We start from the raw sequence: 23,711 nt of genomic DNA on the forward strand, positions 1-23,711 counted from the left end.
AATGCTCATTTCAGCTATTACCCGCGGCGAACGACAGGTGATGCCAACACCGATCGGCGACTGCACCGACACGCTGGAGTCAAACACCGACATCCAAGCTTCAAAGTCACGATACTGCTCCAGAATTTATCCGCGGGCCAATTGCGTGTCATCTTCGTCGCAGGCACCGGCGGCAAAATGCGTGATGTAGGGCTATCGTCAATTTGTGGACCCTGAAGCTTGGTCGCGGCTTCTGAGCATGACAACATACTATCTCTCCATGTCCGCCGAAACTTTCGATTCCATTCAATCAATTCTGTTCACACCTTTACAACATCACGACCATGGCTGATCAATTCCTGGGTTTCGATCTGAGCACCCAGCAGCTGAAGGGTGAGCCCCGCTATAGCTACCCCACCACGCTGAGCTGACCGCGCGGACGTAGGAATTGTTGTCGGATCCGATCTCAAGCTTCTGCAAGAAGCAAAGGTAGACTTTGACGCAGACTTTGGTGCAAAGTATGGCATTGAGAAGGGTGTGCTCACGAACCCTGCTGAGGGTGAGGTGTTTGCGCCCGTAGCATTGTTCCTCGAGGCTATCGATCTTGTGCTGCAGCGACTGAAGGAGCAAGGTGCGGACTTCTCGAAAGTACAGGGTATTTCTGGCGCTGGCATGCAGCATGGAACTGTTTTCTGGAGCCAGGATGCGGAGCATTTGCTTGCGAACTTAGATGCTGGGAAGACGCTGCTTGAGCAGCTTGAGGGTGGTGCAAAGGGTGAGAGGAGAGGAGCGTTCAGTCACCCTTTCAGTCCCAACTGGCAAGACGCAAGCACCCAGAAGCAGGTCGAGGCGTTCGATGCGACTCTCCATGACCCGGTGAACCTCGCTGAAGCCACAGGAAGCAAGGCACACCACGTAAGTAGTCGAATTGCGAAGATGAGATGCATACATTGACTCCAACCAGCGTTTCAGCGGCCCCCAAATCCTCCGCTTCCACGACAAATACCCCGAGGCCTACAAAGCAACCTCCCGCATCACCCTCGTATCCTCGTTCCTCGCATCCATCTTCCTCGGCAAGATTGCTCCCATGGACATCTCGGACGTCACCGGCGCGAACCTCTGGGATATCAAGAACGGGAGATGGCATGAAGACCTCCTCGCCCTCGCAGGCGGCAGCTCCGGCGTCGAAGACCTGCGTCAGAAACTGGGCTCCGTTCCCGACGACGGCGGAGCAAGCTTTGGCACTATCTCTCCCTACTTCAGCGCGCGCTATGGCTTCCCCTCGTCGGCCCAAATCATCGCTTTCACAGGCGACAACCCGTCGACCATCCTTGCGCTGCCTCTCAGGTCTTCAGATGCGATTGTGAGCCTGGGAACGAGTACAACGTTCCTCATGTCCACCAACCAGTACAAACCCGATCCGGCATACCACTTCCTCAACCACCCGACGACGGCGGGACTGTACATGTTCATGCTGTGCTACAAGAACGGCGGCTTAGCACGGGAACACATCCGTGACGCTATCAACGGCGATAAGAGCCGCAGCTGGGACAAGTTTAATGACGTTGCTACGAGTACGGCTGTGCTTGGCCAGCAGTCCAAGGATGACCCGATGCGTTTGGGGCTTTTCTTTCCGCGCCCGGAGATCGTGCCTGCGGTTAAGGAGGGCGTGTGGCGGTATACTTACACACCTGACTCTGGTCTATCGAACGCAGATAGTGATGAGAAGGCGTGGCCTGTACCCGCAGCAGACGCAAGAGCGATTCTGGAATCTCAATTCCTCTCCCTCCGTCTGCGCTCGCAGTCGCTTGTTGAGCCGCAAGGAGACCTGCCAGCGCAGCCGCGCAGGATATACCTCGTCGGCGGCGGTGCAGCCAACTCCGCCATCGCCGAACTCGCGGGCCAGGTCCTCGGTGGCTCGGACGGCGTGTACAAGCTCGAGATTGGTGGCAATGCATGCGCGTTAGGATCCGCGTACAAGGCGGCTTGGGGTGTGCAGCGAGGACAGGGGGAGAAGTTTGAAGACTTCCTTGAGCAGAGGTGGAATGAGGAGAGTTTTGTCAAAAAGGTGGCGCGGGGGTACAGGAAGGGCGTGTTTGAGCAGTATGGTGAGGCACTGAAGGGCTTTAATGGGTTGGAGAAGGTCGCTATTGAGGAGAAGGGCGAGGGTAAAGCTGACGATCTGGCGAAAGACTTAGGTCTTGATGGCGGAATTGTGAAGAACTAATTGATATAGGACGAAAATCAAGTTCTATCTGTCGGCAGAGATTGGATACCCTGACTCCACGCCCAACCATCGACTCAGATCTCCCCAAACCCAGGCCCCTAACCCGGCTGTGGACGCTTTGCCAACTTCTCCCCCCACCTCTCACACCCCTTGATCTCCTCTCCCAGCCCACTAAACCCCTGTCTATAAACTTTCCGTCCAGCGAGTTCATTCGCAAACGCCAATCGCTCATCGATTCCCCACTTCGGCTGCTCAACCAGCGTGTACAGCATACCAGCAATAAATGTATCTCCAGCGCCAACGGTGTCGATGGGTTGTCCGGCTTGATCTGCTGAAGGCCTCCAACCGGACTCTGACGCGGATAGTGTGGGGCCGTTAGTGGTCTTGCGGAGGGCTTCAGCGCCGGAAGAGCCCCAGGTGCATATGAGGGTTGCGTTGGGGTGGGTGAGGGGAAGTTGGGAGTTCAGGAATGAGGAGGCAGTGATGGGTGGTGCGCATGTGGATGTGTCAGAGTGGGCCTGGTGAATGTTAACTTGAGGGATCTCGGAGGCATTCAGTGATTTCCGAGAGAGTGAGGACTGCAAAGATTGGAGACTTGGCAAATCGCAATTCTTGCATTCGACGGAGCACCCCGGTGGTAGTCAAGGTGGTGAAGGGATCCACTTACTTCTGCCCAAATCCTCGAGTAAAACACCACATCCGCCAACGCCGCGACATCCTTCATGCCAATCCTGTCAGGCTTCTCGCACTCCACGCTGACCCTCACTTTCCCATGATACCCGTACTTCTGCCTCAACCAGGTCACACACTGCAACAACACCTCCGGAATCCGACCTTCAAAGTGAATCCACACGTCTTCCTTGCCAATGTCTGCGGTAATGAGAGGCTTAATGGCGCCTTTAAATTCCTCCACGGTCATCTCTTCCAGCGGATTCGCACTGATAATCGTCCGTGTTAGGTTCGCAGCGGACTGCATGATGTAGCTGCTGGCTGCGACCTGCTGGCCTTGCCGGTACTGGAAAAGCCTGGTGGATACATCCGGGAGCGAGGAGATCACAACCTGCGTATCCGGTGAGGTTTGGTCGGGTAGAACGGTGAGGAGAGACAGTTCCGTGGAGTAAGTCGATGTTTCCGAGTCGAAGTTGTGTGCAGGCAGGAGTTGCGAGATGACTTCGAGCGTGTTGGCGGTGTTGCCGCCACGGCGGCGGATGAGGTTTGTGGCCCGGAGCTTCTCGTCTTCTTTTGGGAAATGGGGAATCCTGGAGGCAGTCAGCATATTTAAGCTCGATAGCACCTAAGAAGATTCGTCAAACACACGAGAGGATTGTGTCCATATACACCGCACCAACGCAAATGATGTGCGGCATCTTGCTTGCGTGTTGACGAAGCCTGGAGGCATTCAGTGTTGGAAACGCAATGTCAAGCTCGTAGTGGTGTTTTCTGTGGAACTCACTGTTTGGCTATGATGTCATCGTCACAAGGCCGCGTTTTGAGGAAGGAACGGCTAGGTAGTTAAATGTTTACATTTGACCTTTCGCGCCGTGCTACTCAGTAGAATATCGCTAAATGACTAGGGGCTGTTACGCTCCTCTCCGCACATTCGTGCTCATGAGTGTGATTTTCTTTTTTTTCTTGCCCTTCCCACCTGCGGGCTTCTTCGCTGCTGTCGATGACTCTCCCTCCTCACCCAACGACATAGCCTGCGCCTGAGCAATCATCTCTTCTTCTTGCAACAAGTCCTTCTCCCACCCTTGCAGCCAGCCATCGTCACCGTCGTGATCCAAAGGAGCAAGCACCGGCGAAGCCCCTACCACAGCTGTAGTGCCCCAGACGGTGCGTGGAGCAGAAGGGCTCGTAGATGGTGAAGCCAAGGAAGCGAATCCTTCGCCGCGACGAGCTGGCCAGGGTGGTGATGTCGATGCATCTTCGCCGTCGGTGGTGGGCTGGCCGTCCGGATTGCTGGCAGACGCCAGTGGCAGAAAGTCGGCGGCAGAGAAGCGCTCAGATATACTGGGTCGCTTCCTCCGGGCTGAGTTGAACTCAGCGTACTCAGCCTTCTCCGCCCGCAATCTCGCCTTCTCTTCACGGCCCTCCTTGTCTTCGTGCTTCTTCCTTCTCCTCTCAATGTCAGGCTTGAAGCGTTCTAGAACCTCAGGCGCCACGGTATCAGTCCAATCGCATTCCAAGAAACTGACCTCGCAGCCGTATGGCAAATGTGCAAGGTACTTTGTGCGTTTCCTGAGTTCGTCATCAACAACGTGACCGGTCGAGACACGCTCGACGCGCGGCAGAATCGTCGCAGGGAACGCTGCAAAGTTCTCAAAAGCAGCTTTGAGGATGCGTATGTCAAGTGGAGACAGGTAATAGTGCATGAGCGCTTGGTAGAAGAAGTACTCGGACGGTGTACGGCTCTGATCGTGATGTTGTCGATTGCGAATCTCGGCGAGTGTTGCTGGCACGCTCGTGCGCGATGTCTGCGAAGACATCGACATCTTCCGCTGCTGACTGTTCTCACCGGGCGTTGATCCAGACTCTCCATTGGTCTCCTGGCCAGAAGGAAAGAACTCCGGTGCATCCTCACGGAAAACAATAGGTGCCCTCTTCGGTTTTGGCTCTGCTGGCTTAAGCGCAGACTCTGGCGGATTTCCAATGCCCTGGATCTTCTCTTTCGACTCCTGGATACTGCTTATAGCCTTCTTTGCCCAGTACACGTTGTCTTCGCCGAACATAATTTCATCCTCCTGTGCCTGCTGACGCAATTCGACGATCTCCTTGTCAAATTGTTGCATCATGTAGTCCTCCCCGCCTCGAAGTACCCGCGCATAATCCATGACCTCCGCAGCAAAGTACCAGGGAATGTCTTCGTCCTTGCCCAGAACCTCGGCGCCATCGCGAGGCATGGCCAGCGTACTTCCAGCTGAGCGCATCACCAGTCGAAGGACCACATCCCCACCCTCCCGCGGCGGCTCTCCTTCTTGGCCCACGTACCAGCGTACAGGTCTCGTCTCGGTGGCGTAGATGGTGTCGAAGCACAACGGGCACTTCTTCGAACGAGCCCTCTTCACAGGCTGCTTGTCTTCGTCTTCCGAATGCATGTAGCGTATGAGACAAGGCAAACAGAAGATATGCCCGCATCTGGCCATTCTCGGAGCTACCGGAGTTCCGAGACAGATGGGACATGACGCGTCCTGAGAGACTGACGAGGCCAAGATCTGGAGGACGTTGTTCCAGTCCAGATGGATATCGGCGTCGACGCCTTGAGCGCGATAGTCACCACGCGGATCGACAATAAAGCGGTAGTTCGCGTGTACGTATCTGCTTGCTGTCAATATCTCGCTCTGCCAGAGGCGCATTCGCCGCGTACCTCGCTTTGTCAGTCGCATGGTAACCAGAGCCAACGCCCCAAGTAGGAGCGCGTCGATAGCTCCTGCCCTGGCCATGACGGTCATGGTGGTGGTGGTGGTGGTGGTTCTGCGGACGAGGCGGGAGGTTGAAGTTCATGAGATGGGTTATGGACGTCTGGCCCTTCCGATTGCTGAATGGACGCATGGCGAGCTGAGCAGTCAGTACTACACACGTCTGCAGGCCGCGTTGGCACTTACCGACTCAGCAATGGTATCCTCATCGGACTGTCGAAACTTCTTGGAGCCCTTGTTCTGCTTCTTGGCCGTCTGGTTGTTCCTCGGCGCCGGGGAGTTCTTGAAGGGAAGACTACCCCGCTGCTGGCCGAAGAAGTTGACTGTCGCAGACGCGGACTGGTTCTGCGCGGGCGATTGTGGAGCGGCGGGCGCGGAAGCTTTGGAGGACGAGGCGGCCGAGGGTGGGTTCGAAGACATGATGCTACCCGCGCGAGGGGCTCACGATGACGGCGTTCGGGAGCAGTGGACGCTGCTCTATCCCAACCAACACAAGAACAGAAGGCAAGAGAGGCGAACAGCGAAGGGAACAAGGATATGGGACGCGTTTCCGGACACTAGTTGGTTTGGGTTGTGAGCGCTTGGGTCCCCCAGAGGGATGGACTTGGAGAGCCAGAGAGATCGCCACCAGCCAGTGGATAGACCATGACGAGACCGAGCATCACGTGTTTCACTCTGACTGATCTGCTTCCCGTGCATTCTCTCGTACGAACATCTGTGCTTGTCTACACGTAATACACAGCTGGGGAGACCAGAGGCATTGAGAGGAGGCTGTGCGAGGTACTCGATACCCACGAGTGGTGCTCGAGGCCAGGCCAGCAGCGAAGCTCTGAGCAAGGGTTCTGGATAGCCGGCTAGATGACTTCATCGGCTTCACGTCGAGGATAGTGGACATGGGATTTTTCATCGTGTTGTATGTGGTTCCGGGTACAGTGGTCTGCACTGCTGTCCGAGCAGTGAAGCACCCGAGCCCTGACTGCATAGTAGTTGCACGGTGAACTGTGTCCCTGCCATTCACCTGACTCAAGCTGGTTGATGCTCCAGTTCTGTTCTTGAGCGGTCGCGCACAGACTCGTTTGCATTGACCATCCGCAACTCTTCGAACTTCCACCACCGCTCGAAGCACTCCCCCCCACGACAACGCCGACCTCAGCACCCCGCATCCTCGCGTCTCCCATCCCCGGGCAGTCTCGACTGCGCTCATGTCGTGCTGATACAATGACAGCGTGTTTGGCCCGCCACCCCGCTGCCTGTCTCCGCTCGCCGCCAGTCGCGCGACGCTCTTCCGCACCCCAGCAGTAATTCTTGCACTGCATCATCGCCGCCTGCGCGCCCTGCCCGCACCCACCCCGTCGCGTCGCCCATCGACCAGGCGCGGCTCGCAGCTCCACGCCCCCGCGCGCAGTCCCGTTGCCTCGCAGGCTGGACGCTCGGTCGTGCTGACCAGCGCCCGCCATCGAGGCAACATCGCCGCCTGTCGCCCATGATGCCAGGTCATATTCCGCCCGGTGGGCCGTTCCACCAGGGCCGGAAGCAGATGGAGCACCCATACCAGTACCACTACGCTCCGCCGCCGCAGACTCACTCGCCCGTCTACCACAACCCATATGCGCCCTACCACCACCCCCAGCACTACGGGCCACCCCACGGCTACCCGCAGCAGATGGCGCACATGCAGCAGTGGAACCCATACCACCAGCCACAGCCGCAGCCGCAGCCGCAGCCGCAGCCGCAGCCGCAGTACAATATGCCTCCGCGCCAGTTTCAGCCCCAGGTCTCACCCGTCGTCGTCTCCTCGCACCCGCACATGGCAGGCTTGCCTCCCGTGAACCGTTTGCTCGGCCAGACGCCTCCCATCGTCCACTCACACACGCCCCCGGTTCAGCGCGTACATAGTCCTCAGCGTGCGCCGTCCTCGCCGTCGGTCCACTCGCAGATGCAGGCGCACTCTCCCGCTCCGCCTGCGCACACGACCGTGGCTAGCCCCCCACCTGTCGCAGAGACGAAGCCCGTGCAGACCGCCCCACCACCAACTCCTCCCCAGCCAACGACGTTCAAGCCTTTCTACCCGCCATTGCCATGGCTGTCAGTTCCCGACGCAGACTTCCCCGCACGTGCTGCCGGGCGGAGGAGGAGAAAGAGGGGTCCCGTGCCAGCTCAAGAGCAAGGCCTGGCCCTGCCTTCACGCGAGCAGGATGTACAGAACGATGTACAGGCTACAGAGGAGGCAGGAAGTGGCGAGCTCGAATCTGCAGGAGAGCCAGAGGAGTCACAAGCTTCAACCGTCGCCGTGCCCTCCGATGCTGAGGTCGACACTCCCTCAACCTCGCACCCACCTTCTGAGATCGACGTACCGTCAGTCCAGCAGCCCACCGCTCAAACAGCTGCTCCTGTCCAAAAGCATACCCGCAACACAACCAAGCCAGCTGTGCCGCTGATTCCTATCAAGCCCGCTAAGGCAGCGAGTGCGGCTTCGACCACACAGAAATCCGTCAAGTCTCCGCCTGCTGAGAAGCCTCAGCCGGAGGCCATAGACGAGGCTGCAAGCGCTGAAGAAGCCCCTAAGCCTGCGGCACCTGCAGCACCTGCAGCGCCAAAGTCATGGGCAGAGCTGCTCAGGGCAAAGAACGCCGCAGCCGCACCACAAGCTCAGACGCAAGCACAACCGCCAGTCGCCCCAAACGGCGTTGTGAGCGCGAATGGACCAGTGGCGCCCAAGAGCAACTCGCTCGCCGATGTCCTTGCATCGTACTCTGTTGATGCTGAAACGAAGGTGTCTTTCATCGAACCTCGCGGCCTTGTAAATACTGGCAACCTTTGCTACATGAATTCTGTAAGCCTCGGAACTGAACGGTTGCACACTAGGGAATGTCTGCTAACATGTGTCAGGTTCTTCAAGTACTCCTGTTTTGCGCGCCCTTTTATGATTTCCTGGACCAGACGGCAAAGCGCGCTGTGCATAGCTTCAAGTCTGAGACACCTCTCGTTGATGCGATGATTATGTTTCTGCGAGACTTCAAGGTCATCGACTCGGCTACTTCGGTTGAGCAGCTTCGCTTGCGTTTGAAGACGGATGAGTTGGAGCAGTACGGTGACCCTCTGACTCCCGAGTACGTCTACGACACCATCAGGCGCCTGCCTCGCTTCGATAACATGAAACGAGGCTCGCAAGAAGACGCCGAGGAGTTTCTGGGTTTCCTTCTCGCTGGTCTCCATGATGACTGCGCTCATGTCATCAAGAAGGGCAAGGCCGACGCTGCCCAGAATGGCACATCACCAAAGACCGAGCGATCAGGTTCCGCAGATGGTGGGTGGCTCGAGGTCACAGCGAAGCAGAAGACCTCGCTTACCCAGTCGTCCGGCGCTGTCGAGGTCGAGACACCGATCACCAAGATCTTCGGTGGCAAGCTTCGCTCCGAATACAAGAAGGCCGGCGAGAAGCCTTCGGTGACCTTCGAGCCTTACCAGCCTCTGCAGCTGGACATTGGCGAACCACACATCAACAACATCTCGGATGCGTTGAAGAACTTGACTCGTTTGGAGACCTTGGACAGCGCTGTTCGCGGCGCTCGTGCATCTACTAAGCAGGTCCACATTGAGACCCTGCCACCGGTTCTCATTCTCCACCTGAAGCGATTCCACTACGATGAGAAGGGCCCACAGAAGATCTGGAAGAAGATCGGCTACCCTCTCGAGTTGGAAATTCCAAAGGAGGTCTTCCCTCAACACAAGCGGGGAGGCTTCCAAGCGCAGGGCGGCTTTCCAAGATACAGACTTACCGGAGTCGTCTACCACCACGGTAAGAACGCCAGTGGTGGGCACTACACTGTCGATCTTCGTCGACAAGAAGGCAAGGAATGGATCCGCATGGACGACACCGTCATTCGTCGCATTCGTGCCGAAGACGTTGCTGAGGGTGGCGCAGAAGAAGACCCCAAGCTACTCGCTGCCGCTCTTGAGCAGCACAAGAACGATGCTGGAAAGAGCAAGAACTTCTTTGCTCAAATTGACATTGATGAGGAGGCTTCTGACAAGGGAGGCTGGAACCAGGTCAATGGAACGGACAAGAGGGATAACACGAAGAAATGGGCTGGTGTTGTGAACGGTACAGCGACACCCAATTCGGCTGGAAAGAGGACACCACTTCCAAAAGAGAATGTGAGGGACAACAAGGTGGCATACATCCTGTTCTACCAACGCATCGAGTCATGAAAGAGCGGACTCGAGCAGAAACAGGCAGGGCGTATACTCATGATTTACCACGACCAAAAGTCATTAGCAGCATTGCGAACATGGCATGGAAAAGCATATCCAGAAGCGTAGAGCCGTGGATGAGCGTTCATCGGCACCGCTTGCTGGTGCACAAGAGAAGAGGAGGAGCATTTAGGAGAGCAAGATACCCTTATGGGGCGTCAGATATAGGAAGAAAGACGATGCATAATTCAAACGAGTCCCCCCCCCCCCGCCTCCGTGATGCTTGCAACTGCACTTTGAACACACGAATCGTCTGTGCGTTGTTGCCCCTCCACCCCACCTTCCTCGAACATCGAGCTCTTGCAGCTCCACAGCTTGAAGCATCAACACAGACAACAACTGAAGTGAACAGACACCATGCTTATCACAGAGACACACAAGGATGTGCCGACGCAGGCGGGTGGTGACATGAGTGCGTCACGAGTTGAATTGTTCTGCTGTGACTGAAGCTCACCATCGATGCAGGGGTCTTCATCTTCCACCCAACAATTGCCAACTATCCCAAGGCAAAGTTCCCTGGTGTCGTCGTGTTCTCTGAGATCTATCAAGGTGCGTGATGATTCGATCAATTGAATGACCTTCATCTCTCCGCATGAACATCGATCCACTTTACTCATCTACAATTCTGATCCCCTGCATTCTCATTTAAAGCATCATCTATACTTCTCATCTCACATTCTCAGTGACTGGCCCTGTGGCCCGGTTCGCACGCCAAATCGCATCTCAAGGCTATATCGTCGCCGCCCCGTCCTCCTACCATGAGTTCACGGGCCCAGAGCCCCTAGCCTATGACGGCCCTGGCACCGATGCAGGCAACGAGTGGAAGGTCGCCAAGAAGGTCGAAGCCTACGATGAGGATGCCAAACTGTCCGTTGACATCCTTCTCGACCTTCCAACGTGCAATGGCAGGATTGGCGCCACTGGTACGTTTGCCCTCATCTCCGATTCATCTGTACTGCACGTGATATTCGTAGACACAGGCTGAGACAAGGGCAGGTATGTGCCTTGGTGGACACCTTGCCTACCGCTGCGCTCTCGACCCGCGCGTTGTGTCAGCGATCTGCTATTTCGCAACTGATGTGCACAGCGCTACGCTAGGCGCTGGCAAGAGCGACGACTCATTGAAGCGCGCGAAAGACATCAAGGGTGAGCTTGTCATGATCTTTGGAAAGATGGACAACCATGTGCCGCCTGAGGGTAGGGACTTGATCCGTAAGACGCTGCATGAGGCGGGTGTCACTTTCAGCTTTTATGAGCCGGCTTGGGCACAACGTGAGTCACTATCTCCTCCTTGACTAGCACGCGGTCGGCCACGGTCACCAGAGTTAGAAGTGAGTACTGACTTTGCTTAGATGCTTTTATTCGTGATGAACTCAGCAAAGGGCGGTACGACGCAGCGCTATCGGGTATCTGCTTCGAGATGCTGAAGGAGCTGTTCAACCGCACTTTGCGTTCTGACCTTGGCCCAAGGAGCGGCGGAGATGTCGAGATTGAGGACATTTGCTAGACAGCGATAAGCTGGACAATAAGACGGCAGATAAGCAATGGAATACCTCCAGCGTTCAACAAGTCGCGGACTCGAGAGTCGAACAACGACCGGTATCGACAAGCACGCCTTGAAACCCCATGTCAATAGAGCTATTATTGTTGCTGATAAGGAGTGTAGCACACCTCAAAGTCGGCGATTCATGGTTGTCTGCGAACCAGGTCCCCGGGATCCTTTGTTCTCGACCCTTGCGTGAGCATCATCGGTGAGCCACTACCAGTACATTCCAACGACAACTGCCCTTGACAACAGAACACGGACATCTGAACATTGTTCAAGCCTCACAATTCACAATGTGGCAGACACTTCATTCAGCATGTCTGACGCCGAGAGCTTGCCGAAAAATCTGATCAGACTCAAGGACCTGTACAGGTATCACAGCAACGTTTCGAGAGAGATCGCTCTGGTCGACTTTCTCAATGATGGCTACATCCAGCCTGACGTTCCTCAATTTGAGTCAGAGGATGGTGCCACAATCTATGATCAGGAAGACATGTACCGTATGGGCAAGAAGCAGGAACTGAAGGTACATTCTGTTGATGCCTTATCATGACACAGCAGACTCTTGCAAAAGCGCAACTACCGTCCGCTCTCAGCGCTGAGCTTTGCCATCGTCTTGACTACAGTATGGGAGTACCTCATGGTCGCATACACTCAGAGTCTCGTTCAATGGTGGGCTTGCTGGCTTGTTCTGGAGCTACATCTGCACGTTCGTAGGTTTTACTTTCGCCGAGATAAGCTTAGCAGAGATGGCGTCGATGTATGTTCCGATCGGACCAGACTGCTTTCAATAGAGCGTACTGGCAGGTTTCTGAAGGGCTCCAACACCTGGCGATCAGTATCACTGGGTGTCTGAATTTGCACCACCAGAGTATCAGCAGTTCCTGTCGTATGTTGTAGGCTGGATGTCGGCCCTTTTATGGCAAGCAGGCAATGCTGCAGGCTGCTTCTTGACGGGGCACTATCGCACAGGCACTGATGGTGGCGAACAACCCTAATTACGAACCGCAGAGATGGGAATGCACTTTGTGTGTTTTCGCAATGGTATGCAACACAATAACCTCAAACTACAAGGCTCCGCTGACATTATAGCTCTTCATCGTATATGTCTCCAACACCTGGGGCCACGACATCTGGCCGCGGGTTTGGAACGGTCAAATGGTCCCTCATGTTCTCGCCGTCCTTGCAGTCGTCGTAACACTGTGGTGTCTGGCACCGCACCGTACAGCAAAAGACGTATTCACCGACTTCTCCAACGCCGGCGACTGGAGCTCTCTCGGGCTGTCGTTGATGGTGCCCAGTGCGCAATGGAGTTTGGGAAGATGGGATGTGCTCGTCAATAGCATCGGCTCGACGTATGTGTTGTTTGCATTCTTCTGGAGGTTCTGGCCTACGTATGCGCATGTGGATGCGGAGAACTTCCACCAGGCAGTGTGGTCTTGTTTGGTTCGGTGTTTGTGTTGTGTTTGGTTATGGATTACGTTCAGGGAAAGCACATCTATATGGAGCCGGTGAAGGTTGTTAGGAGTCTTTCGGGGTCGACGCATTCTGATACCGAGTTTTACTTCGAAGCTCATTGCAAGCCTCGGACACCACAATCCTACCCACCATCCATTGCTGGATTGTTCGAGCTTGATGAAGCAGTTCCATTGCTACCCCTGCGTGCAATCTCACGTGTTCAAGCCCTTTGTTCCACCCCCACTGGGTCGGGCACAAGCTTGACTCCGCACGCGGCTGATGCAGAGCTACGAGAGTGACGGGACGGGCCATGGAAGGCAGGACGCCACATTCAACCCCCAGTGACAGATCAAGGAGATCGAAGGGTTCTGGTTCTGGGTCCGGGTCTGGAGAGGTGGAAGGCACGGGCAGGGGAATGGCAACGGGGTGGGAACTGGATGAGGTGAGTCGGTTGTTGGGGCCGGAGAGGCCGGGGTTTATGAGACTGAAGTCGAGAGAGAGAGGCGGTCGAGAGAGCGACTAAACAGGTTGTATGAGCGCGGTACGAAGGGACTCGGGTTTTGAAGACGCACCAACACCCAGCGCGACCTTTGTGCAGACCAGCGTAGCGCAATAGGCGTGGCTCTGAAGTTTGAGAGGTTTCTCGACCAAGTGCTGTGATGTTGCGCGCTGCTGGAGGTGGACCTTGTTCTGATTGGTGCGGGTCCTAGAACGAGCCTCTTCGTACTGAATGGTTGACGTAGGCTGGAGTGAGTCAGTGTATCTAGCATCGAGTTGCTGTCAGTCGCACAATGTCTGATTCGAACACGACAGGATGTCGAGGGCACGTTTCCGTATGCATGTTTGGTGGCGGGTAACGAAGAAGCGACTGAAGCGCCGGCTAAAGTGGTGATTTAAATGCTGTTGTATATTACACTCTTATGCATGCAACGCAAACACGCAGATTGCTTCTATTCGATCTCTTCTTTCTTCACGATCCTCTTCCTCCCAACCTCCCTACAGTTTGGTCTAGTACTGACCAGCCGCCGCCTGACAAGCCTTAAGCTGATCCAGATACCACCCACAAATCGTCAGACTCCCCTGGTTCTCATCCATGCACCTGCGGAAGTTTGTAACGTTCTCGGCGCAAGGACCGGTCTGCGCCTGCGCGGATGTGTTGACGCTGTGCTGCTGCGCGAACTCGGTGCTCTGCGGCGACGCTTCGGCAGGTGCGCTGCTACCGCCGCTGAACCAGCCGCCTACGGCGTGGCCGATTGAAGATCCGACTGCTACACCGCTGGGGGGGTTGTTAGTATATTTCGCGTACATGACGTTTGCGAGCGTCGCAGGATGTGTGGTGAAGCTGGGACGGGAGAACCTACGCAGCAGTGGAAGCCATCTGACCGAAGAGACCGGGACCCTGGGGCGTAGCAGCTGCGGGGGGCGCTGCCGGGGCAGCAGGAGAAGCAGCCGGCGCCGCAGCAGTCGAGTGCTGGCGAGCGGGTGCTGGGGCGGTGGTTGCGGGCTTTGCGGCGGGGACAGTGGGCCTGGGGCGGACGGGCGCGGCTCCTCCACGTTGACGAGGCATGATTGCTGATGGGTTGGGGTGTTTGGAGAGGGGTGATTGAGTGTTGGTGGTGATTTGATGGTGATTTGGTGGTGATGCAGAGAGGCAAATAACGTCCGAGGTTGTTTCTCGAAAGATCCGCGCGGAGCTGCTAGCGGCGTTATGCGCGATGCGAGCTCTGTGATTGGTCGAGTGCTTACAATGATCTGAATGGCTTCAGCAGGCAGCAGTATTGATCGATGGTGCTGCAGTTGAGTTGTTTTGTGGGTCTGGAGGACGCTGTCAGGTGGTCATTGCAAGACTGAACCTTCCGCGCTAGGTCACTTTGGTGGGTTGATCAAGGCCATACTGTCAAGAGGATAGCTAGATAGATACTCATCACAATGCCATTCCACGAACATCATACTTCACTGCCCTGACATCCGAACGCTTTCAGAAACCAATGCGTGATATTCAGAAGACAAAGGTCTATCGTAAATGCTAAATTCAGATCCGCAGTCCACCGCGCCAAAGGAGAGTAATGCAGCAAAAAACGGCTCGTAAGCGTAGAGACTGCCCTGTCCGATCCGCCGCACGAGAGGTATGCAAGATGCTATCAAGCAGATGCCGATGTAGAGGGTATGAGGAAACAGCACCAGCAAGACGGGCTCGCTGTGGGAGTGTGCTGGGAAGGGTGGGTATGTTCGTTTCTGCAGGTCGACGCTGGGTTCGATGGACGCATTATATTCAAGCTCCCGGTTGTCCACGATCGTGCCAGATCATCGCCGTGCCTGCTGCGAGCGTCGCCGCTTATAAGATGGTGCACTTGCTCTTCTTCTTCTGCTGCGATTGTTGAGGGCGGGGGCTAAGGACGGCGCTGCATGCTGTTAGCTTGGGGCCTCGGCCTGCGTTCAAGATACGCACCGAATTGCCTCGTCGAAAACGCTCTTCAAGTTACGCTGTGTCAGAGCAGAGCACTCTAGGTACTTCTGTGCCTTGATCTCCTTGGCGACCATCACCGCCTGCTCGTATTGGATTGGCGCCATCTTCTTCTGCCTCAAGGACTCCTTGGTGCCCTCGTCGTCTCGCAGATCGAGCTTCGTGCCAACCAGGATGATGGGCACGCCCGGTGCGTGGTGGTCGATCTCGGGGTACCACTGGACTCTGTCAGTTGGGTGGCCGAAGCAATCGACTGTTGGGACTCACCTTCGCCTTTACGTTGTCGAACGATGGCGGGCTAACGATGGAGAAGCAAATGAGGAATACGTCGGTCTGGGGATACGAGAGCGGTCGTAGTCTGTCGTAATCTTCCTGTCCAGCAGTATCCCATAGTCCCAAGCTGATAGGCTTGCCATCAACCATTACATTTGCCGAGTAGTTGTCGAAGCTGGAGATGATGTTAGCTCCGGTGTCGATGGTAGCTCCAGTCGGCCGAACTCACACAGTGGGAATGTACTCTCCGGGGAAGGCATTCGTTGTGTAGGAAATGAGGAGACATGTCTGCACAGTTAGCCAACAGTTCGGCGGCACAGCAGCACGCGGTGGCTCACTTTGCCAACGGCACCGTCACCGGTCACGACACACTGTCAGAGTCAGTCCATGGTCGTCGTAAGGTAGTACACGAAAGCGCACCTTCAAGGATTGGGTCGCGGGAGCAGCCATTGTGTATTAGCGACGCGTCGTCTGATTAGGGTTGTATGTAGATATGCGGGTATGGGAGCCCTGTTCGGCAGAGGCTCTGGGGCGTAGGTATCGGCGAACTGCGAGGGTGGAGCTGGGCGGTGCTGGGCGCGGGGCGGACAGCTGAGAAATGCAGTACGAGGTCTTGTCAGGCAGGAATCGCAGCTCTTCTCGCTTTTCGCAGCTTCTGCGAGGGCGCGGGAGCTATCTGCAGTAGGGGGCGTCTCGCTTGGCGGGCGGCGGGTGAGCTTGCAAGAGCGCGAGTCGACGTGAGTGGGCCGGTGCGTGCGCGGGGGTCGAGTCGTGGCCGGGCGGTGATCAAGGTCGCAATAGTTCGTCACTCGTATGGCAGGGCAGAATGCACTGAGGAGTATGCACAGAGATGAAGGGTGATATGCAGAGCAGCTGCAGAATCAACCGGGGACGACTCTTCTTTTGAGGAGCGGCAGGCACCACGGACTTCTCTCACACATCAAACAGGCCTGCGACACCTCGCGCCCACGACTCTCACCACAACCAGCCATGCCTCTGTGATGCCCTGATAGGCACGGCGCACGGATCGACAGCAGGTGCCATTCGGTCGCCCAGTGCGCTGCTGGTCCTTATTCGCAGAGCCGTTTGCGCTGATGCCGAAGACTGACTTCACCTGCCTACCCAGTGATGGCTCTCAACCTTGCATACCGCTCTTCTCGCTCCTTACAAGGCACAGACATAACCAGCCACAGCGCTATGCACTTGACACACATTACGGATTTGCTCACCCAATTGCAGTGCGGCTGCTGGAGGTATTCTATCTATTGTTGGCGTTCCAGCACGGTGATTCGGCCTTACTACTTGCATTTTCCAGACTGCACCTCCCATTCGCCTGCAGGCCGCTTCACACCAAGGGAAACATGTGGGTTTTTGGTTTTGCGTTTGCATCCGCCGAATCACAGCGTCCATGCATGGTGTGAGTGCCATGGTGCATCAGCACGTGTTTGGAGCCCGCAGTTCCGAGACAGCGAATCCTGAGTCTAGCGAGCCCGGACTTTATTTAATCTCCGAGCTAGGTGGCTGCTCTCGTGGGTTTATTTCAGGCTATTTCAGGCTGTCTAACTTTGGGTATCTTGGTGCAACTCCGCCGGAACTCTCTGACTGACATGATATCGTATCTCAGTAGAACACAAACAACTCGTTACCAGCTTCCTTGTCCTCGCCTAGGAACTCTTTTCTTAGCAGCAACTTGATCAGCGCTTCGTGCAGGTCTTTCATGTCGAGAATGCCGCGCTTCTTCTGGTCAATGTACGAGACGTCGATCACCACCCGCTTGAGGTTCTCTGTTGAAAGTGCATTCTCCTCGAGCAGTGCAGACAGTCGGTCCGGCGTCCCAACACCATAATCCACTCTGCAACCAGTCAGCGACCGCACCATACATTACTCGATTAACGTACCTGTTTTTCTTCAGGCTAGCAACCTGGTCGGCGAGCTTCAGATGCTTTGCAAACAACTTCTCTACCTTGGGATCCTTGATGCCCTGCTTGGGCAGACCTGTCTTGAGCGATCTGCACACGTCGGCGGCTCGAATACCAGATGCGGTGACAACAAGCGTGTGCGGTGCTCCTGGCGGCTTGTTCGATGTAGACTTCAGCGCACCGAACTGCTTTTTCAGAAAAGCTGGAAGATTGTCCAGTTTCCGAGGGTCGCTGTAGCTGGTACTGTCACAAACCGTGCGTGCTATCCGAGTCAACATGGGCATTCTAATTCGATACGACGTCACTCACCAGGGATGAACTTGTCTTCGAGCTCGACACTGCTCAAGTCTTTGCCGTAAAGTCGTGTCCGGGCATTGACATAGTCTGCTACCAGCTGGCCATCCATGCGCTCAAAAGCATGATTTACGCCCAACTCTTGATCCAAATCATCTTCATCGATGTTCTTGGCCTTAGCCTGCTTCTTCTGCTTTCTCTTCGCCTTCTTCTTCTCTTTCTTGCTCTCGATGCCGCCTTCAGGATCTGCTTCCGCCTTCCTCTTCTTCGAATTCGCTGTGACGTCGAACTCCGCCTCGATCAGGGGTACTCCTCCTTCAGAATCCGAGTCTGACATGCTGTTGCTTGTGTTTTGCGTGAAGATACGGAACAGTGCAGTGTGCAACAGGAAAAGTTCCAAAAAGTCCGGTCGCAATCGATAAGAAGGTACGCTACCATTGAACTCGGCCTAGGCTCGTCGCGTCGACCGGTAAACCGAACGCGCCTTCGCTGCCCTATTGACGTTCATCAACAAGCTCACTCTGCTTGTCGCATTCTTACAGCTGCGCAAAAATGCTCGAATCCGCGCGCAAGAAGCAGCGCCTATCTCCGGAGGTTGCCGCGACACCAAATGCTACGGACCGTACCGAACCTACCACTCCATTCCGCCGCGCAATCAGCGCAGGCCCCACACCAGAGAGCCGCAAAACACCCACCTTTCGAACACCAGGCACCGTTGCGAGGACTCCCCGAGGGGGGCCAGCGACACGGCCGATATCAGCGCGCAGAGCGGTACCAACGACACCTCATGCGATCAGGGCGTTGAGAGAGCGAGCCAATGCTGCGCGAACGCCTGGGAACAGCCGGCGGAGGAGTGGGAGGGTACAGCGGGAGACGCCTCGAGACCTCCTGCGCAACCTCAGCAGAGGTGTTTTGACTCACTGTCTTGCATCTGAAGCCTACTGACTGGCCCACAGCACTCGCGCAAGACAGCCGCCCAGTCGAGCCAGAACCCCAGACACTGCCACGCCGAAGTCGACACTCTGCTCTCGACCTCCCAGATGTCGCGGATAGCCCCGATGTTGCCGCGCCCCGGCTCAGCATGCCGCTAGAAGATATGTACGACGATGACAGCTTCCACGAACGACCACCGAGACAGTCTTTACTACCAGAGTTGCCAGACGACGTGGATGGCGGCACAGTTCAATCGCTCGAATTTGGGCGCCGAGCTCTAAGTGAGGATCCCCGATATGTCAGGAGAGCCAGCGAGCGGTTTGCGGACTTCAGCGAGCTAGGGGCAGTGGACGAGGAGTTTGAAATTGATGGAACGTTCATCAACCGGCGGCGCACAGGAGCCTTTGATCCACTGCTGGATCAGACCATTGTAGAGGAAGATGAAGACACAGTCGAAGCATTGACGGGGCGGCGCGACGGTCCGTCCAGCGACGCAGACTTGGGCGTGTTTGGTCAAGGAGATGACGACACCGAGGAACCCACATTCAGATTCCATATCCCGGAACAGATACGAGCGCCCATCGAGGAAGGAGCTGAGGAGCAAGTGGAGCTGGGCGACACTATTACGCTACCAGATGTCGCAGGAGAAGAGGAGGAGGATCTAGAAGTCGACGAAGAGACACCCCCACTCGACGAACCAGAAGAAACAGGGGCATTGGATGTGAATGAACCTACAGAAGCATTTGGCATGACAGGCTGGGAGTCAGATCCAGGCGGAGACGACGACCTCGAGCTTGCCGCCTACCGCGAAGAAGAGTCCGCCCTAGACCGCAGTCTGCAGGTTCCCGAAGCCCCAGCTTTAGTCCAGAAACGCATGGCAACACGACGGATAGAGCTCAAGCTATCACGAGTCGGCCTAGACTACCCATCTTTCCCTGCTGCGCCGGTCAAGAAACTAGCGCTCAGCTTTATGAAATCGCAAGGCAGCAAAGCGCAACTGAACAAAGACGCACTTGCCGCCCTCGTACAAACAACCGACGACTTCTTCGAGCAGATAGGTATAGATCTAGCTGCGTACGCACAACACGCCGGCCGGAGAACGATCGAAGAGAGCGATGTCCTGGCGCTCATGAGACGGTATGTTACATTTCCTTACTTACTGTACATATACGTATAGATGCTTTCTACGCTACAACAATGCTGACGCGACTAGAACGCGCAAGACGAGCAGCAACACGACGAGCTTCTCGCTCGCGCAGAAAATGCTGCCAAGAGAGTTGCTGCAGCAGCTCAGGATGGAACCGCAGCCGAAGCTCAAGGGCCAGAAGCGGAAACGCTTGGCTACTGTACAGGAGGAAGACGATGAGTGAAGGGCGGAAGATGGTAAAGGGGGGGGGGGGTAAAGACTTTATGACCACTCTGAGCTGTGGCGTACACGCCGTTGTGTGCCGGAGAGCGGCTTCTTGACGACCATCCAGAACATGATCGATGTGGCGAAGCTTAACGCATACCTACGTGGCGTTGTTAGTAGGGCTTGAGAGGGAGGTAGAGCAGGGAGCATACCATGTGAAGATGTACTGCGTGTGGTTGTTTCTCAGATTTACCGTCGGCGCCCGCCCAATCGGCACACCCTTAGGTTCGCGCTCATAGTTGGTGAGCAGGTCCGGCGCTGTCATCACAATTAGACACCCCTTCCATATCTTCAAGCACAAAGATGTCAGATATGAACTTACTCATCGTCTCCTCAATCCACACCCTCTGGCTCCCCGTCCACTCCGCCATCTCCTCGACATTCGGAAAAAACCACTTCCCTACCTCCGGCTCGTTCTTCGGCGTAAACATGTTTCCCTTCGGCGGGATCCTCAGCAGTCCCTCCACCATGACTTCGCCCTCCGGCAGCGCCCCGTTCTTCTTTCGAAACCACTGCTTCGCCGCATCCTTCTTGATCCAGCCCCGGCAGCACAGCACTTTGTGACTGTTTCCCCGCTCGTCGAAGCGCTCCAAGGGTGTCACGACGGTGTATCCGTCTTCGCCGTCTTGTAGGCGCGGACCAATCAGCATTTCTTGGTCGTGTCGTAGTATGCCCTTCGCGTACACTTTTCTGTAATCAAAGTCCTTGGTCATACTCTCATCGATCCGCAGCGGTAGTTCCAACGGCGGGAAGGTTAAGCGGTCTTCGAAGCGCGCGATGAGTTCGGTTTTCCAGCCCAAACGTTGGACTTGCCAGCACCCCAAGATGAACGCGGTGATGGGTATCATGGCGAGGATAATGAGGCCGGGACCATGTTGTTTGCCTACTCGTGCCATTTTTGCGGGGCGGTCGAGGATCGAGATAAAATTTGGGTCGAGTCCGTCGGGGCCGTGGGCGTACCTTCTCTGAGCGAACGAGAATGTGGTATTTGGTGTTCGTCGGAATAAGAGGCGTGTTCGTAGGCATTGAGGGCCAGTCGTTGTTCTGGTTGTGCAGGCGAAGGCGGAACTGGTCTGTGTGGAGTATTGCCTGAAGAGGCGTAGGAAGGGGTGTGGTTTCGACATTATAGTGAGTTGCGCAATTGCGCGGCGGGTGCGGAGGGAGAGCTCATGATATCTGAGGTCGGATGGAGCTAGTGTCGAATGAGGAAAGGCGCCCGCGAGAGTTCGAGCTGCATCAATTCATCGACTTGCATCCTGGTCCTAGGCTCTGACTTTACAAACAATTTGCGTACTTTGCTATGGCAGAAGTACAAGTCCCAACACCAGCTGATGCTGTTTCTGATGTGGCACAGCCATCTGGTGTTGACAAAGATGCACTCATCACCCGCCTGGACACTTTGCTTGAGCAGTACCTGTACACTCTGGATGAGTATGAAAAGCTCATGCAGCAGCTGTCGAAGCAGCTATCCTCCGTACGTGTCACTAACTTGATCTATCAAGGTTAGTAACTGACGATCGTAGGGCTACTTCTCTCTGACACAAGCAAACTTCCACAACCGATCCGGTGTGCATTACGGACAAGACAGTTACGATGAACGTGTCCAAGCAACGCGGAAGATGTACGTTGTTATTGATCTCGATCTTTGGATGATTGCTAATGGTGGTAGTGTGGTGACTGAAGATGTGGATTGCAGCTTGCGCTACTCTACTACTCCAACATTACCAAGCACGTTTGCCAAATCAGAGAAAGACACTACCCCAACAAGCACTGAGGCAGCTAAGGATGAAAACGTTGAGAAGACTAAAGACGATGACACGGCAGCTGGTGCAACACCGCGGAGGGAGAAGTCCAAAGAAAATGACGTGGATGATGGTGCAGAGGAGGAGAGTGATACAGCGAAATCCACAGTCGTGGATCCAATCCGCATGTTCGGCATTCTTGTTCCGCCTGCGCTACGGTCTGCGCAAGTGTCATTCAGGGAAGCTGTCGACGGGCCGGTGGTCAGATTGGCGGAAGTTACGGGGGAGTTGAGGGCGTTGGAGAGGGAGATTGGGAGGGCGAGGAAGAGTATACGGAAGGCGTAGGTAATGAGTGAGCCATTTTTTGTCCGTAAGTTTAATGCACACGATCATGGAACACCTGTTGAAATAGATGCGTAGAATGAACTGAACACTACGAGATATCTGAGCAATACGGTTACGCGATCTTGTGCATATCACGTGCAGTTGGGAGGACCCAGCCTAGACGCTGGCGGTAACAAGTGACGCTTCATGCATCTACACACCTGGCACTACCTCACCTGGGGGGGAATTGAGAAAGCTCCAGAGAGGAAGACATTGCCCATCAATATAGCGAGCGATACGAACAATTATCTAACGCTGATGTCTCGAATTCCAGCCCTCCACACCTTCAACTTGAGCTTCGAAGGGTAGCGCTCAACCCGCCTCGAATGGCTCAGAGCCACTGTTACAGCTCAGGCAACGTAAAATTCGGGTGGCTCTTGCCAGTTTCTGGGCCGATGGACGCTGACTAGGAGTCCTCTTCACCATGTCAAGGACAACCATGAACTGCTCGATGGTGGATGTCGAACCAAACGAAAGTCCTCCGGATCTACCGTGTGTATCTCACCATACCATTTGAGATTCCACTCAGGTTGCAGTCGTATGAATTATCCGTTCCCAGATTACGAATGTTGGCTAGACGCACCCGTTCGTTCTTCGTTAGAGTGGTGTTCAACGTCGCTATGATCTCCATGCAGACGCATCCAAGAGAGAAGATGTCAGCAGTATATCCGCGTGTATTCTGCATCGCAACTGCTGGGGCGGCCTGAAATCGTGTAAATGAAGTGGGCGGATCAGTGTCGGACTCTGCGGCTGACTTGTACGCGCGGGCGATTCCAAAGTCCGCGACGTATATACGAAAGTCTGGTCCGGTCCGGCGAACATGCAAATTTGCTGGCTTGATGCCCATGTGCTTCACGTTCTTACTATGTATGAACTGATCATACAGTGTGATGGTCCTGGAGTGTACAGACCACATCGGAGGCTCTTGCATCTCATCCAAGAATTTGTCCAGGTTGTATCAGGTTGCCGGATAGATCAAGATCGCAAATTCCCTCTTGAACACATAAGTACCGACGAGTCGAACGATGCGCCGGTGCTGCAACCGCTGTAGATGCTACACTTCCGCAACTGCCATATCTTTTGTTAAGCATTTGCTGCATCGGATCGTCTTGCGGGCAAGCGTGATTCTTCGACATTGCACGGCTTGAACAACCGCAGACGATCTATGGCCCAGAATGATCCTTGGTTGAAGCGGTATGAGTGCCTCCTCCGCTGGAGAATATTCAATATGTTGTCCACGCCCGGACCAGTCAAGTGCTTCCGAGACAGTAAGGATCATGCCCCTGGTGTTCAGATAAGAGAGCCACTCACTATTGAATACCCGATTATCTCCAAACCAAGTATCAGGGACGAGTGCTCTAAGATGTGATTTTCTGCCGAAAACATGTACACCTCGGATCGTACCTTACGT

The 23,711-nt window shown here is 55.3% G+C and overlaps 13 protein-coding genes across 13 annotated transcripts; 5 read left to right on the plus strand and 8 right to left on the minus strand.

The window, feature by feature from the left end:
* Positions 1-33: 33 nt before the first annotated feature.
* On the plus strand, positions 34-2,483 carry BU25DRAFT_107196 (D-xylulose kinase-like protein). Its single transcript, XM_033700302.1, has 3 exons — positions 34-372; positions 425-894; positions 944-2,483. The coding sequence occupies exons 1-3, from the start codon at positions 324-326 to the stop codon at positions 2,204-2,206; spliced, it is 1,782 nt and encodes a 593-aa protein (XP_033560202.1). The 5' UTR covers positions 34-323; the 3' UTR covers positions 2,207-2,483.
* On the minus strand, positions 2,211-3,677 carry BU25DRAFT_412249 (ketohexokinase-like protein). Its single transcript, XM_033706749.1, has 4 exons — positions 3,660-3,677; positions 3,524-3,596; positions 2,874-3,465; positions 2,211-2,724 (listed from the first exon to the last, which is right to left on the minus strand). Exons 2-4 carry the CDS (start codon positions 3,571-3,573, stop codon positions 2,305-2,307), a joined length of 1,062 nt encoding a protein of 353 aa, XP_033560203.1. The 5' UTR covers positions 3,574-3,596; positions 3,660-3,677; the 3' UTR covers positions 2,211-2,304.
* Positions 3,678-3,717: 40 nt separating this feature from the next.
* Positions 3,718-6,367, minus strand: BU25DRAFT_412250 (RING finger domain-containing protein). Its single transcript, XM_033706750.1, has 3 exons — positions 5,809-6,367; positions 5,571-5,761; positions 3,718-5,521 (listed from the first exon to the last, which is right to left on the minus strand). The coding sequence occupies exons 1-3, from the start codon at positions 6,040-6,042 to the stop codon at positions 3,787-3,789; spliced, it is 2,160 nt and encodes a 719-aa protein (XP_033560204.1). The 5' UTR covers positions 6,043-6,367; the 3' UTR covers positions 3,718-3,786.
* A 676-nt stretch (positions 6,368-7,043) lies between these two features.
* Positions 7,044-10,059, plus strand: BU25DRAFT_412251 (cysteine proteinase). Its single transcript, XM_033706751.1, has 2 exons — positions 7,044-8,455; positions 8,512-10,059. The coding sequence occupies exons 1-2, from the start codon at positions 7,109-7,111 to the stop codon at positions 9,832-9,834; spliced, it is 2,670 nt and encodes an 889-aa protein (XP_033560205.1). The 5' UTR covers positions 7,044-7,108; the 3' UTR covers positions 9,835-10,059.
* A 140-nt stretch (positions 10,060-10,199) lies between these two features.
* BU25DRAFT_441122 (alpha/beta-hydrolase) lies at positions 10,200-11,419 on the plus strand. Its single transcript, XM_033709215.1, has 5 exons — positions 10,200-10,288; positions 10,342-10,425; positions 10,560-10,799; positions 10,873-11,148; positions 11,229-11,419. The coding sequence occupies exons 1-5, from the start codon at positions 10,234-10,236 to the stop codon at positions 11,381-11,383; spliced, it is 810 nt and encodes a 269-aa protein (XP_033560206.1). The 5' UTR covers positions 10,200-10,233; the 3' UTR covers positions 11,384-11,419.
* Positions 11,420-12,610: 1,191 nt separating this feature from the next.
* On the minus strand, positions 12,611-13,769 carry BU25DRAFT_107224 (uncharacterized protein). The gene is made up of 2 exons (XM_033700303.1): positions 13,453-13,769; positions 12,611-13,399 (listed from the first exon to the last, which is right to left on the minus strand). The coding sequence occupies exons 1-2, from the start codon at positions 13,648-13,650 to the stop codon at positions 12,944-12,946; spliced, it is 654 nt and encodes a 217-aa protein (XP_033560207.1). The 5' UTR covers positions 13,651-13,769; the 3' UTR covers positions 12,611-12,943.
* On the minus strand, positions 13,737-14,466 carry BU25DRAFT_412254 (uncharacterized protein). Its single transcript, XM_033706752.1, has 2 exons — positions 14,242-14,466; positions 13,737-14,156 (listed from the first exon to the last, which is right to left on the minus strand). Exons 1-2 carry the CDS (start codon positions 14,445-14,447, stop codon positions 13,889-13,891), a joined length of 474 nt encoding a protein of 157 aa, XP_033560208.1. The 5' UTR covers positions 14,448-14,466; the 3' UTR covers positions 13,737-13,888.
* A 351-nt stretch (positions 14,467-14,817) lies between these two features.
* On the minus strand, positions 14,818-16,380 carry BU25DRAFT_412255 (uncharacterized protein). Its single transcript, XM_033706753.1, has 6 exons — positions 16,038-16,380; positions 15,956-15,988; positions 15,847-15,905; positions 15,612-15,792; positions 15,330-15,562; positions 14,818-15,282 (listed from the first exon to the last, which is right to left on the minus strand). The coding sequence occupies exons 1-6, from the start codon at positions 16,065-16,067 to the stop codon at positions 15,216-15,218; spliced, it is 603 nt and encodes a 200-aa protein (XP_033560209.1). The 5' UTR covers positions 16,068-16,380; the 3' UTR covers positions 14,818-15,215.
* An 816-nt stretch (positions 16,381-17,196) lies between these two features.
* On the minus strand, positions 17,197-18,208 carry BU25DRAFT_396217 (uncharacterized protein). Its single transcript, XM_033704822.1, has 3 exons — positions 17,846-18,208; positions 17,516-17,798; positions 17,197-17,469 (listed from the first exon to the last, which is right to left on the minus strand). Exons 1-3 carry the CDS (start codon positions 18,165-18,167, stop codon positions 17,238-17,240), a joined length of 837 nt encoding a protein of 278 aa, XP_033560210.1. The 5' UTR covers positions 18,168-18,208; the 3' UTR covers positions 17,197-17,237.
* A 174-nt stretch (positions 18,209-18,382) lies between these two features.
* On the plus strand, positions 18,383-20,133 carry BU25DRAFT_459971 (uncharacterized protein; the record flags this gene model as incomplete). The annotated part of the gene is made up of 3 exons (XM_033710319.1): positions 18,383-18,737; positions 18,787-19,924; positions 19,977-20,133. 3 exons carry the CDS (start codon positions 18,383-18,385, stop codon positions 20,131-20,133), a joined length of 1,650 nt encoding a protein of 549 aa, XP_033560211.1.
* Positions 19,884-21,307, minus strand: BU25DRAFT_412260 (SURF1-domain-containing protein). The gene is made up of 3 exons (XM_033706754.1): positions 20,497-21,307; positions 20,327-20,432; positions 19,884-20,274 (listed from the first exon to the last, which is right to left on the minus strand). The coding sequence occupies exons 1-3, from the start codon at positions 21,296-21,298 to the stop codon at positions 20,172-20,174; spliced, it is 1,011 nt and encodes a 336-aa protein (XP_033560212.1). The 5' UTR covers positions 21,299-21,307; the 3' UTR covers positions 19,884-20,171.
* A 147-nt stretch (positions 21,308-21,454) lies between these two features.
* BU25DRAFT_449714 (uncharacterized protein) lies at positions 21,455-22,314 on the plus strand. The gene is made up of 3 exons (XM_033709657.1): positions 21,455-21,648; positions 21,698-21,795; positions 21,844-22,314. Exons 1-3 carry the CDS (start codon positions 21,475-21,477, stop codon positions 22,259-22,261), a joined length of 690 nt encoding a protein of 229 aa, XP_033560213.1. The 5' UTR covers positions 21,455-21,474; the 3' UTR covers positions 22,262-22,314.
* Positions 22,315-22,481: 167 nt separating this feature from the next.
* On the minus strand, positions 22,482-23,334 carry BU25DRAFT_107320 (uncharacterized protein). Its single transcript, XM_033700304.1, has one exon. It carries the CDS (start codon positions 23,229-23,231, stop codon positions 22,788-22,790), a length of 444 nt encoding a protein of 147 aa, XP_033560214.1. The 5' UTR covers positions 23,232-23,334; the 3' UTR covers positions 22,482-22,787.
* Between the last annotated feature and the right edge of the window lie 377 nt (positions 23,335-23,711).

Source organism: Macroventuria anomochaeta, assembly GCF_010093625.1.
Source record: "Macroventuria anomochaeta strain CBS 525.71 unplaced genomic scaffold BU25scaffold_23, whole genome shotgun sequence".
Lineage (NCBI taxonomy): Eukaryota > Fungi > Ascomycota > Dothideomycetes > Pleosporales > Didymellaceae > Macroventuria > Macroventuria anomochaeta.